General features: G+C 37.2%; 1 protein-coding gene across 3 annotated transcripts in view; it reads right to left on the bottom strand.

Annotated features, from left to right (window-relative positions):
* CTNNA3 (catenin alpha 3) overlaps positions 1 to 14029 on the bottom strand; it is a 544923-nt gene that overhangs the window by 233020 nt on the left and 297874 nt on the right. For all 3 annotated transcript variants that reach the window (XM_075717289.1, XM_075717292.1, XM_075717291.1), the window contains one exon: positions 1287 to 1367. In XM_075717289.1, coding sequence (XP_075573404.1) covers positions 1287 to 1367 — 81 coding nt within the window. The remainder of the gene's footprint in view (positions 1 to 1286; positions 1368 to 14029) is intronic.

Consider the following 14029-nt stretch of genomic DNA (forward strand, 5'->3'; position numbering starts at 1 on the left):
TGATTACATTCAGCCTGAACATTTTACAAAGGTTTATAGAAACACACAAATTGAATTAGTTAATAGATTTTAAACAGTGCAACGGAGTCAGTAAACTGTTATACGCTAGAGTTTAATTAACTCATGGAAGAGACTGTAGGACAGAATGGGAGAGTTCCTAGGCACTCTGAGCTTGTGATGCAAGTCGCTGGGTGTCTGAGCTGAACATACTTTTGATGGAATGCAAGCAGAAATTGGATAGCTAGTTAGTTGTAAACACTATATTTATATTATATTCATTTCATCTTTCAAGGCTTCCCCTGGCTTATTATGGGAGACAGGAATTATTCATCATCTTGAAGCATAGGCTGGCTTGTAAGACTGTACACAAAGTTGGGAGGGATATTCTTCCACCAGAGAGTTGATAAATAGCCACAGCTAGAGACAAGATGAAAGCAGCGTGTGCTCATGTTCTGTGTGGCCATAAATTTTCATATAGTTGGTTGGGGCAGCCTGGCTGAAAGAACTACTGGCTTTCTAGCTCTCTCTTTTCTAAACTGGCACATTATATACTTTCAACATAATTTGCAATTTTTCTTAAAGATGTTCCTTGCAGAGAAAGGATGTAAACACAGCTGAAGGCCACCGCTCACCTTCTGCAGTACACTGAAGTGGATTTTGGTCCCTGTCTTGCATCAGTTTTAGGATACTGGGAGGCAAAATGGTGGGTGGACTGTGGACCAGGTATTTTAGCTCAGTTGGTTAGAACATGGTGCTAATAACACCAAGTTCACAGGTTCAATCCCTGCTTACTGCAGGGGGGTTGGGCTCGATGATCTCTCAAGGTCCCTTCCAACCCAAAGCATTCTATGATTCTAAGGACCCTTTTCTGTTGTATGAGTTCTCACAACTGTAAAGAACTAGACATAGTGGCCCAGTGGTCTCTTCAAGGTATCTGTTCCAACAACCAATAACAATAATTCAAGCTTATTTAAAATAAAATTAATCTTGATGTCCAAAGTACATGACTGATATATTTCTATAGCAAATACATATTTAGACATGTACACATGCAGAGTTTGTGTACATACATATATTCAGCCACTAGAATTTGGTAGGGCCTTTTCCCAGAGTTTTGAAAATTTGCAGGTATATATTCTGTGGAATAGTGTAACTATCTTCAGTATTTTTTAATAAAGAAAAAATCTTTATTTTCAAAATGCAGTGCTACAAAAACTGAAATAGGAATTTGGAAAAGTGTCCTTCAAGACTCCTTTTCTGTCTTTTCAGTTCCGCAGGTTGCTTACCTGTCTGCGGAGGTGTCTTGTCTTCTTGCACATACTATCTATTGCAACGTTCAAGGCATTACTTCTCTCTTTCTTGTCAGTCTGTAATAAATATGATAGAAAACACAACAATGGTTATTTGTGATCTCTTAGCGAGCATGTTCTTTGTGTCCTCAGTTCATCAGAGCATTTGTTACATCATACATGCTTAAGGATTTTTTTTAGATTTTAATACGTTTCAGGAGCCAGTACCACAATATTCACAGAATGCCAATTTGTGATGTTAAGCCTAATCTGCTGAATCAAAACATATGCTATACTAGCTGTATACGGGAATGAAATTAAGCACTCTCTATTTTCTGAATTGCTGTAATATTCTTTTTATAGTCCAGGGTTACTTATGGAACAACATTAATACGAGTATTATTGTTGATGCCAATCCGTTATCACCACATTCATATGAAAAATAATATTATCTCTCTACAAGCAATTTAAAAATTCAGATGCCCACAATACAGTTTGGTAGTGGTTTAGTCTCAGCATTCATTATTTTACTCCTGTAAAACCGAATGGGTGAGTCTCAAAACATCCAAGATGTTGCGATGCAAATGTTGTCAATGAAAATGGACAATCTCTTCATCTAACAGCACATTCATTCTCAGCATCAATAGAAGATTGAGCTCTTGAGATATTTGAGAGGTCTTAAGAGAATCAGTTGTATACTTTCCAAATAATCTTATTTTTTTATTTCTATCTATAACCAAAGTGCTCATATCATTATTAGCTATTTGAAAAGTACAGTTAACACTTGTATTGTACTGCCTAGCATTTTTTCTATACAATATTACCATAGCAGTTCTGTGTCCACTAGCTCTTTTGAATAATCTTTTTTTTTCATGTTAGTACAGAAACTATATGAAAATCCAAAATGCCTGATGAACTTTGTTTCTCTAAAGCAATCATTCATTACTCACTACACCTTGGACTGCCCTGGTCCAAAGGAAAGAAACCACAAACAGCAAATGTGTTTTTACACCAAGTCTTAAGTCAGTACACATCACATTTCCAGGGAAAAGACCAGATTCTCATAAATGTTAAAGAAATAGCTTTGTATACTGACCATAACATTTGGGCTTCAGTTGTAGTACACTAGGAAGTCTGTTTTACGAACATGACTGCCTCATTTTGTGAATCATACTAAAATAAATACAAGTGAAAACAACAGTAGTAATATCTTGGTAGGCACCTAGGTGTATAACCTTGTTACACACAATATATCATACTTCAGTCAGAGTTAATTTCCTTGCTAAAAAAAATAATAATCTGTGAACAGAGCAATATGCTTAATATTAAAGCAAAGACTAGAGATGATCAGGCAAGAACTTTTACATTGAAAGTGAATGTGTAACGTAATAAATGCCTTGAAATGATTAGTACATTCTCTATCAACTGAAAGGCACAATTACTTTAAAAAATTGAGCTTATATATTCAGGGTGACTTAGAAATTTTCTTACTATTTTCCATTTCTGAAATTGCTTACAGTCTTTGCAGGGAACAGATGACCAAACACAGGTCTTGGAGAGAGGTCTGAACTTCACCTTGAAACCTTCAAGGAATCCCTAACGGTAGATCCTGACTTTCTATTTCATGGTAATGTGACTACTTCTCTTACCAATGCTTGCATAGGAACCGAAGTAACGACTCTTCTATGTTTTGCAAGCTGTTCTCAGCCTTGACAACTAAACTGCTAGGTAAACAGGACCAGTAGAAGCACTTGGGGCTACAACTCAGCTTATGCCTATGCATTTTCAGATGACAAAGATGCAGTTCCACGCTGGCACATCCTTTAAAAGCTTTGTAATTAGATCCTATTTTTCTAAGACGACAGAATCAATGTAAAATATTGGGATTTTTTTAAAGTTCTCTAGTAAGCTGTAACTTCGAAGGTGGCAACTAATGATACAACTGGCTTTAAGCAAACCTAAATCTTTGAGGCAGGTAGTATGAAATAACCTGTATTGGGTCTGGCTGAGATGGAGTTAGTCTTCCCCAGAGCAGCCCTCACAGTGCTGTGCTTTGTACTGGTAGCTAGGAAGGTGTTGATAACATGCCAGTGTTTTGGCTACTGCTGAGCAGTGCTGGCACAGCATCAAGGCTGTCTCTCCAACATTTGCCCCCTCACGAGTAGGCTGGGGGTGGGCAAGATCTCGGGAGGGGACATAGCCAGGACAGCTGACCCAAGCTGACCAAAGGGATATTCCATACCATATGGCATCGGCTCAGCAATAAAAGCTAAGAGAAAGAAATAGGAAGGGGGGGCATTTGTTATTTATGATGTTTGTCTTCCAGAGCAACCGCTACATGTAGTGAAGCCCTGCTTCCCGGAAAGTGGCTGGACAACACCTGCTGATGGGAAGTACAGAATAAAATCTTCATTTTCCTTTTGCTTCCACACGCAGCCTTTGCTTTTGCTTTTATTAAACTGCCTTTATATTGACCCATGAGGGTTTTTTTTTCCCCCATCTCATTTTCTCCACCCTTGCCTGTCCTGCTGAGGAGGGAGTGACAGAGTGGCTTGGTGGCACCTGGCATCCAGCCAAGGTCAACCCACCACAAACCTCACTCAGCAAGTGGCATAGAAATATTGAATAGTGAACAAGGAAAAAAATACTGTATTTGCAAATTCTTAACATAATTGTCAATAGTCAATGTCTAGAAAGCAAACCTAACTATAATTCAAGTTATTCTTCACCTCATGTTTTCCCCAAGAACTAAATACACTGTAAAATGCAGCTTCAGACTGTAGAATGTGAACAGGTCCAGAATGTGGGTAACCTCATAACTGCAGACTCTCATTCTTCCTTAAAGAAATTTAAAACTCAAAAAAACCCACATAGAATCATAGAATGCTTTGGGTTGGAAGGGACCTTGAGAGATCATCGAGCCCAACCCCCCTGCAGTAAGCAGGGATTGAACCTGTGAACTTGGCGTTATTAGCACCATGTTTGGATAAATCCTTCTTATAAAGATTTATGTATTTCAAAATTGTGTACAGTCCATTAAAGTCAGGGGGACATCTGACTGCAAAGTCTAGAGTGGGACTAGTCTTAAGCATCAATGGCTTGGTGCCATGTTGTCCAGCTTCTGTCAGGTATTGTCCATTGGTCCCAAGTACCTTCGAATGCTGAATTACTCCTTTAAGTTAAGTTTATATTCCTCTGCAGACTTCCATCTCAAATATGTACATGACAGTAACAGTTCAAGATCACTTTTTAATAGCTGAGAAGTACCAGACTTAGTATTTTAAAAGTGTGTATTAAAACAAAGGCATAGGGAAACTAAACATGATCTGAACATCTCTACGCTATGTTCCACTCTCCAGTAATACAGCTAACATGTATTTGCAATACTCTGCATCTGCTTGTCAATTAACATTCTTCTCATGACTACTGTACTTAAAAACAAACAAGTCTATCCTGAAATAGTTCATTCTTGTACAAGGTGACTGAATTAAGAAAAGGGCTAGGAAAATTATGCACATTATTCTAGGCTTTGGATTTCAAAAATCATGCATTTGAGCTCACTCCTTTCTCTCAGTTTTCCTGCACTCAGCTACAGTTTTACTCTGTAAAATGTATGTAATAATGGCTATATGGCTCCCTTGTGAAGATACTACAAGCAATATCCATCTCCTATTTCAATGCATTTTTAACATATGAAACATTTTACAAGCACTAAGTCACACTGTTATTATTGCTCCACTAAGTGAAAACAAGTATTTTTAATTAACACTGCATAGCCTGAAGATAAATGCTGAGTATTGCCAATAATACAGGCATATCTATTTCACAGCCTGGCAAACAACATTAGTTGAATGCCTAAGAAACCACATGTGCAGAAAATCTTTCCTGTTGGATTTTCATTTAAAACAGTACATATCTAAGGGCAGATTCTCAGTTGAAACAAATCGCCATATTTCCACTGTTTTTAATGGAGTTCATTTATATCAGCAGGGGTCATGACCTTCATGGGAATTACAGATCATTCTGCACTCCAAGGTATACACGTGCAAAATAATATGTTTGCATTAGCTACACAACCTTGAAGGACTCAAGAACATGTCTCCAGTGGAGTCTTTGGTGGGTACATGCCAACGCTTAACAGCATTAACAACGACAGCACTAATTCTACAACCTTCATACTTCGTTGACTTGAAGAGACAGCTTAAACAAAGGAATATAGTTATTCTGATAAGGTTTTTAATTTCACTTTGTTTCTACTTCTGAAGTACTACAAATGTTTACCTAATAGTTGCACCATGTCTCCCATCTGAAAACTGATCAGTAGATTATAAAGAAGATTTGGGCAGAACTACTTAAGTGATCATCTAATCTCTTCAAGTACTGAGGCTAATAGATAGGGGCTAAATTTATAAAAAAATATATTAAAAAGCATATATAAAGGACACAATCGGCCATAGGTATTTAAATAGTAAATACTATTAGCATTCATTATGTGACTCAAAGAACAGCCTCCCCTTTAGCCATGATCAAGAATTCAGTTACAACACAGAACTGAAGTACTCTCATTAGCAGGACTAAAATAAACAGGATCTGGCCAAGTGAAATGGAGCCAGTTTATTTGGGTATGTACTGGTGATAAAGTATTCACAAGGATTTAATTAAATCTTGCAAGGCCGCACTCCTTGAGGTCCCCTTATAGTCATCAGAGAAAGTAATCACTTTTGCATCACCTCCGAAGGTCCTGAGCCTCTACTTGCTATAAAGGGTGGTGAGAGAGACCTAGTTTGGTAGGTGCAAGTTTTGTCTTGTGAACAGTCCCCCAAAATACTCATTTTATATTAAAAAACCCCACATTTTTTTAAAAGTAAATTGTAGTAGCATGAAGCACCCTGGGTATTTTGGACATATCCACCTGAAATAGGTATCAAGTCATTGTTTTTCAAAAGTAGCCATACATGTTCAAAAACACATCTGCTTTTAAAAAGGAGCAATATTAACTTATCACATCCATGGTGAGATCAGATGTCTTCTGAATTCCGTATTCCAGAACAGCTGGAGTCTTAGCTATAAACTTGAAAACTATTTACAATTTAGTCCTAAAGGATTCCTTCAAGTATTTGTATGGCAACAGCACAGTCAGGAGATTCTATCCATGCCATTATGCAGGGCCTCAAGATACAGCAGCTGAATTAGGATCTAAACTGCAAACAACAGAAGTGGCCAGGATCTATCTGGGTCCCCTATACCAGAAAAGTGATGACGGAGTAGTGAATGCAAAACCTGGAGCTTGAGCCTCACTGAATTTTTAAGAACTGTCCTCCTCAGCCAAGTTGTCTGTAAAGCAATAAATATATGCAGGTACTGGGCAGTATAAGGTTATAAACAGACTACATCAATATAAGCTTGTTATATCATACACATCTATGTGTGCCATTGCCTACAGAAACTACAAAGCAGTAAGTAATTTATCTTGATAGGCATCTGACTTGCTTTCCTTCAACACCACTATAAAGAGTTATTTGTAAACACGCAAAGCAGGGTTGAGATGCAGAGCATTCCTGATGTTTGAGGATATTTAGATCCAAGTTCACCTTGCATTCCTGGGCTTACATATTGGTTTAAAGTAACAGAAGTTAAAAGAAAGCAATGGTACTTCACTGGAATGTTTAAAATTACATACATGGTTAAAAACAACTTTATAACCTTAATCCATATTGTGCTCAAAGGCTCTCCTGGAAATAGATTTCCATACTTAAAAGGCCTATGGCCAGAAACTGAGTACAGGTTTTGTTTCCTGGGATGTGTCTGTTCCCAAGCACTGATTGTACAATCTTGGGAGGACTGAATAGAAAAAAAATCCAACCCATGATTTTCATTGCTTATCTCCAGCAGCTGTACCATGACTCTGTGATAAACATTTTTTGATTTAGTTCAATGTATCCAAGGACAATTTTATTTTTAAAAAGACTAGCACATTTCTTGAAATCAGTTCTCTAGGGAAAAATTCAAAAAAAAGTCAAGCTAAAAGGTAAATACCAATCAATACTATGATAAGTTAGGAAATGTCAGAGCTCTAATTAAATGACTGATCATTTCAGGCTCTGTGTTGACTGATAATAATCCTATACTCACTAATTTTAGGGTCCTGTACATTGCACTAATAAAAAAACCACAACCCCCCACCCAACCTAAATAAGATATTAAACCAAAGTCACAGTCCCTATAGAGATACCAGGCATTTTATGTCTGTTGTTATAATTTAGCATTTAACATCTACCATTTAACATTTTTTGGCCTATGGTGCTTAGAAATGTTTCCTCTTTTGAATCATAAAGTCATTTTGAATTCTAGACAAAACCATAACTGTGATGAAAAACAGTTGTATAAAAAGCATTTTTCACAATTTTTTATGTGTGTTGAAACAATGTTGCCATTACTTGGGAAAATTCCACGCATGGATTTGTTGTGCAAAGACAAAAGTAAGATACTTTTTTTCATACCCAGCTCATAGAAAGCCTGATCTTTCAAGTCCTGTTGTGCAAAGACAACTGCAAGCATCTGTCCAAAAAAAAAACAAAAACACCCCAAACCATAAGCCTTTATAAGGGAAGATCCAGTTCAATCCTGTTGCAGTCTTCATTTATATTAAAACATATGAACTAATAGAGAAGGGCCAAAAGGTTTGTCAACTTGATTACAGTGGGTTCATTTCTGCCAAAATTAGTTAACACAGTGCTTCAGCCATCAATAAGTAAATAAAACTAATTTCACTGCCTGCATTCTTTGCTGGGAGAAGGCAAAGGACTTGTCACCTTGAAGGTCCCATGAAGAGTAAAGAAACCCAAGACGAGTGCTTGGCTACGAAACGCTGGTGAGAAGTGCCAGGTCTGGGGCAGCCGCACCACAAGAACGATGACAGGGCCCCAGAAACATCCTGATTTGGGGAACAACATAATACAGCACGGAGGGTCCAAATCAGTGGTGGCTGAATGACCTCTGTCTTTTTCACAGGTCTTGCCAAGGCGAGGCCTCGGGGCAGCTGTTTCCATATGGATAGCCTCCCTCCCTCTGACACCTCCTCCTGAGGAACAAGAAACTAGAACCATATAATCTGAACCCTTCTCCTGCCAGTGGGCCTTACTCTAGTGGATGTGCTTGCCGTCAGGCTGCTGTGCGAGCCTCCTCCCTGCCCTGCCCGTGCTAGCTGCAGCACCTGCACCACGCCGCAACAGAAACTCCTCCGGCATTAGGCCCCCTGGAGACCCTGGTTTTTCTTGGGGCACCATAACTATACTGTTACCAGAACAAGAAAATCAAGCCTCAGCTGTCTTCTCATCCAACAGCTTTGTACCCAAACACACCTGGCTTCCTAGTTCAATCTAATACAAAGAAACCTCTCAAGTTTTCATTCTTACTGCCTTCTTGTCACATTTTAGACTGATAAATCCTTCAGTCCCATTACTGTTCAGTCCCAATCCTACAGTTCCCACCACAGTAGGAACAAAAACTCTTGTAACCAATAAGTAAAATCAAAGAAATTTAAATGCTGTTAAGAACCTCTTTGTACTTCCTTGTACCAGTTTGTATATCACTAGGCCCTAGGAATATTTGTCCCTTATATGCAGAATCAATGGAAACAAAATTTTACCCTTCATATTTTCAACTTGCTCCTCAAAGTACAACTTCCAAGTAAAAAACAAGATCCCTTGTTGAAGGTCATATGTATAGTTAAATAAACCAAAACTATGATCTTCTCCAAAGCTAGATCTCAATGGACAAGTTTGTGTCAGATTCAAACACAAAAGGAAGCCAGTTATTTACAATTCTAGTTTTGAATTATGTCTCATGCTTTTAAACAAACTTTTTAAAAGCCCTCTTTGCTCCCCATCCTGGAAGCAGATAGGAATAACTTTTGAATGCAAATAACCTCATTGAAACAATGGGACTATTTAGATGCATGAACAATTCTATGCAATTCTTCCCCCCCCCCCCCCCCGCAAATCTTTAAGGATTCATAGCAGTGCCACCTTATTAATTGCTGCCCAAGAAATGTCTTAAATGAACATTTTAGAAGTTATTCAAGGAATTGTCTGACAAGACAGTAAAGGCAGAACTTGACATCTCTGACATTTTAAAGAACAAAAATTCCTTTGAAAACACAAAAGCTCCCAGGCCTTTTCATACAGCATTTCAAAGCATATTTTTACTGTACATCAAATGCCTGCAAAAGGAAATTCATTTACAAGTATATTTATTACCTTTCTTTGTTAATATAGGAAACACAAGGAATGAATAACCCATGAGTATTTTATGTTGAAAACCACTATATTTACTCGATAACACAGATTCCCCACTCTAATAAACCAAGCCTAGTGCACATTTTTAAAGACACCTGACTGAAGAAAACATACTTCTGTGAAAAAATGAGTAAGTATATTGGGGGGGTGAGCCAAGGGAAAAAACCAACAAGGGCATGGAAAATCATATGCAACTGAGCAAATAAGGAATCTTTCATGTGGACCTGTTTCTCATTATAGATATTTTTTTTTCTCAACAGCTTCAGTACGAAATTGTCATTTTTCTTCCTCTTCAAGCCATCATGGACAGCTCCCTATGGATCTAATGCTGTGAGATGTGAAGTACCTCCTAGGAAATGAATTACCTCAACCTCTATCGATATCAACTGAAGTACCGAGTGCTCTCGTCACTGTGCGAATTACCCTTTCTCAATCAATATGCAGGAAAAGTCTTGAATTTAAAGTCTCTCAGTATAACTCTCTTCTAGCATTCAGTTATATCTAGTACCTAGTACTGCAAAAGAAATTTACTTCTAAATGAGCATGCATAAAGCAGGCTAAAAAAAAAAACAGAAAACAATATTTAAATTGTATAACCCTTTAATTAAAAAAAAAGCAGAAATTTTCAGATCCTAATTAATCCTAAATTCTCAGAAAGAATTATGTTGCTGGAATACGCATAATATTGCATGTTCTAATCCACTCTCCGAAACATCGGTGTCAGGCAACTGAAGCTGGGGAGAGTAACCAGGGTGTCTCAAAGGACAGAGCTGGATCCCTGGTTTCTGGTAAGAGAATAAGGATCTTAAATTGTCTTGAAAGTGACTGTGAGCAAGCCAAAGGAGGGAAGGAGGAATCTATGCTGTTTTCTATTTTTACTGTTTCTTTCTGATATTTAAGGCAAATATCTCATTGTATCAGTTTTACTTTTTCACATTGGCAATATTAGAAAAATTCAGCATGATTCCAAGGTGATCCTAAAAAACTTCCATGTTTTTCTACTACTTATTTGGGGAAAAGAGTCACAGGAAGTGAATGCATCATAACTGGTCTGTTGCAAAGCAAATAGGATGATCACTTACTATTTTTAATGCAAAATCAACAGCCACAGGTACTTCATATTTGAAATATGACAGTCTTTACACTTGGTAGAGAAATCATAAAGGCCAACAGTACTTTATTTTGGTTTGTATTTCAACTTTAAAACTATTGGAGGAATCGGCAGGGAGTAAGAAAGAAGTTAAATTTCATTTAATCAGATGTTACCATCGTTCACTGATGATGCAGGAAGGAAAGGAAAACATAACTAGAAATAAAGCAATATCCATACCATCAAACTGACAACAATAAGCATACTTAAGGTTAATCTGCTTTTTACTAAGAAGCAATTTTCTAAGTTCCTAGTACAGAAGTTTTTAATTGAATATCCATCTACCATTCACCAAAGTGTTCTGGCAGTTTTACAGCAGGAAAATAGGAAATTAGTTGGAGAAAATCTCATCCTAAGGCAGCAGAATAAGACTTTCCTATGATGAACTATCATATAAATTGCTTGGAGATCATATGCTGTTATGAGAGAGAGAAAGGGGATGGAGGGGGAAGAAAATTCAAAATAAAATATAGTAGAGTTGCTGAGACAGTCCTCCTCATCCAGATTGTTTAAAGGTCTTAGCTGTATTCTAAATCAAAAAGTTATGGTCTTAAACAGGAGTCATAAACAGGGAAAAATGTCCAGCGCCAAGCAATTCAAATTCTTCCATACCTAGGGATAAACTGAGTTAGTACAAGTTCCAAAGTGGTATTTCTGCAGCAAAGCAAAGGCACACCCTGCATTTTTCAAGACAACAAAAACAATCTTACTGTGGTTTTACATGCGGTATTTTAATGCACTATGCACTACGTAAATAGACTTAAGAGGAGCGTAACAGCATTCAAATCAATCAGCATTATATATATATACACACAGATTTTTTTTTTTAAAATATATATAGCAATTACAAATATATTTGTGAAAAGAAGATATCTTTCAAGTCCTCATAGCTACTCCATACCATCCAATAACATCACACTTTCTCCTTATATTCCCATTATATCAAAGAGTAACATGAAGAGATAAGGAAGGTAGAACAGTAAAACTAAGAAGGTAATTTCTTTTTTCCTTTATGAAGTTTGCTATATTGACATATTTATTATTCTGAGATAATCTCTATGATCCTATTCATGATCATTTATAGAACAGACATGCCATGATATTTCTTTTGACAGAAAACCAGCATACTCTTGTATCGCCATGGATGGGTAATGAAGATTGATTTCCCCGACTCCCTTGATCTGAAATTTCAGCTATGCACAGGTCCACAAAGAAAGGAAATTCCACTTGTAATTATTCTAAAAAACCCATTTAGCTTCACTCACACATACCTCATACTCTGTAGCATTTCTGTGGAATGACTTGAAGGAAGCTGTTTGAGACAAACATGAGGGGAACCATGACAGAATTTGATCTACAGACAGAAACCTTATGAAAATAGCTATTTGTCAAAGACTTCGGCTCTAAACCAGACAAAGTTTGGTCATTTCAGCTAACATGCATGTTATGAATTTGGGTTTGTCCACAACTTTACTTTAAAAGTTAAAGGCTGAAACCCCAAACAGACAAAAAGTGTAATTCCATGTAATTATGCATTAAATGTATTAGTTAATCCCTTTCTAATCCAGAGCAATTAATTTCATTTAACACCATACTGTGATGTAGTATGTGAATCTAGGAGTCTAGGAGTCACTGAAGAATGTGCAGTGAATGAAAATCCAGCTTTTAGGAATAGGTCTAAGGCAAGTGGTTTAAACATTTAGCTCTCAAATTTACACACACTTCAGCTAAACACCCATCAGCATCCTGCACATATAATGCATCCAGATTACATGAATTCCTTTATACGTCTTGTCTATACAGAGGACTACAAGATAAGAGGTAGCCACATAAGATGTTTTGGGGATTGTCAGAGCAAATAACAGTTGATGCAATCACTTCACCAGGTGAATTCAGTACTATCAGTCACTCTTGAATAAAACATGCTGTTATTTATAGCAACACAATGAAATGACTCCAAGGTATTATTCCCAGAAGCTCGTGATTAAATGTTTTCAATACTCAAATGTTATTTAAAAAAATCACTATTGTTAACTAGAGAAAATCTGTTCTTCTTCAGATAGTTTCTGCTGGTAGCACTTATGGGGGAAAGAACATGAAAGAGATTGATAAAAGAGCACTTGAATGATCCTGTTACACTGACAACTGCCAGGAAAGAGGCCATTGAATAGCCATTTATTTAGCAGATTGATTTGGACAGTGAGAAACTGGAGCATTGCTGTGGCTGTTGGATTATACTCTCACTACAGGTTTGAAGATCCTGGGTTTCTGTGCTACAAGAGAGAAAAAACCCACAATTTGTTACCTGTAGCAGCTAACAATCGGAGCAAGGGAGGCTGTATGTGATGGCATGCAGGGAAGACAACTGAAAATTACAGTCTCCTACAGGGCAGGGATTTGCAGAGTCCTGCATGAGATCAAGAAAGTCTGCTATTCAGGGCATATTCCTCTGCAGTTCTATGCAGAAATTCTCTGCATTTTTTCCCCTATTTATTACACAGAAAAAAACCCCAAATATACCTCTGGAAAAATTCAAACTCAACATGCAACATTTTTTACATTCTAATGAAGTGATCATACCTTATGTTGAAAGTTCTTTTTCTGCAGGACTTTTAGTTTAAACAATGCAGAGAATTTTTGTCTAAATTAAGATTTCCAAATTTCATGTTTCATTTTTTTTAACCATTTACACCCCTAATTAGCCAAAGAATTAATGTACTATAAATTAACCTAAATTTGCATACAATTGTCATCAGCTCCATGAAAGAGTATAGCAAAAAAGGAAAGGAAATAAAAGTATCTAACTAGAACAGAATTAGCTGAAAAGTAACTAGGAATTATTGGGTTGGGTAAAGCTAGGAGCAGAAGAAAGATTCATTAAAGGTTTAAGAGAGGTGTGTATAAGTTAAAATCCTGTGCTGAAGCATCGTTAATTGTACAGAGTAAGCTTTTAACTGACAGGCAGCAGTGAAGATCAAGTAAAGGATAATGAAAAGTCCTTGATATTAGTGGAAAGCTCAAGGAGAACTATTAATACATAGGTAGAAGAAAAGATACAGGAAGCATGGTGACTTGTGGCTATAGAACGTAAGAGTCATGCAGACTGATGAAGTTCGGCGGTCAAGAGGAACACACCCTGTAGAGGTATGGCCTGTTGATTTTAACAGCAGTGTTCATACTTTCAGGTAGCCAGACATTATGAAGCAATGGGTAACAAAAATGCTCTGTAAAAGAGAAATTAATAATTGGCAATCTGGTGACAGCTTTTTGTAATGACACCAGTTGAAGCAGAA

This window comes from Pelecanus crispus, chromosome 10 (assembly GCF_030463565.1).
Source record: "Pelecanus crispus isolate bPelCri1 chromosome 10, bPelCri1.pri, whole genome shotgun sequence".
NCBI lineage: Eukaryota > Metazoa > Chordata > Aves > Pelecaniformes > Pelecanidae > Pelecanus > Pelecanus crispus.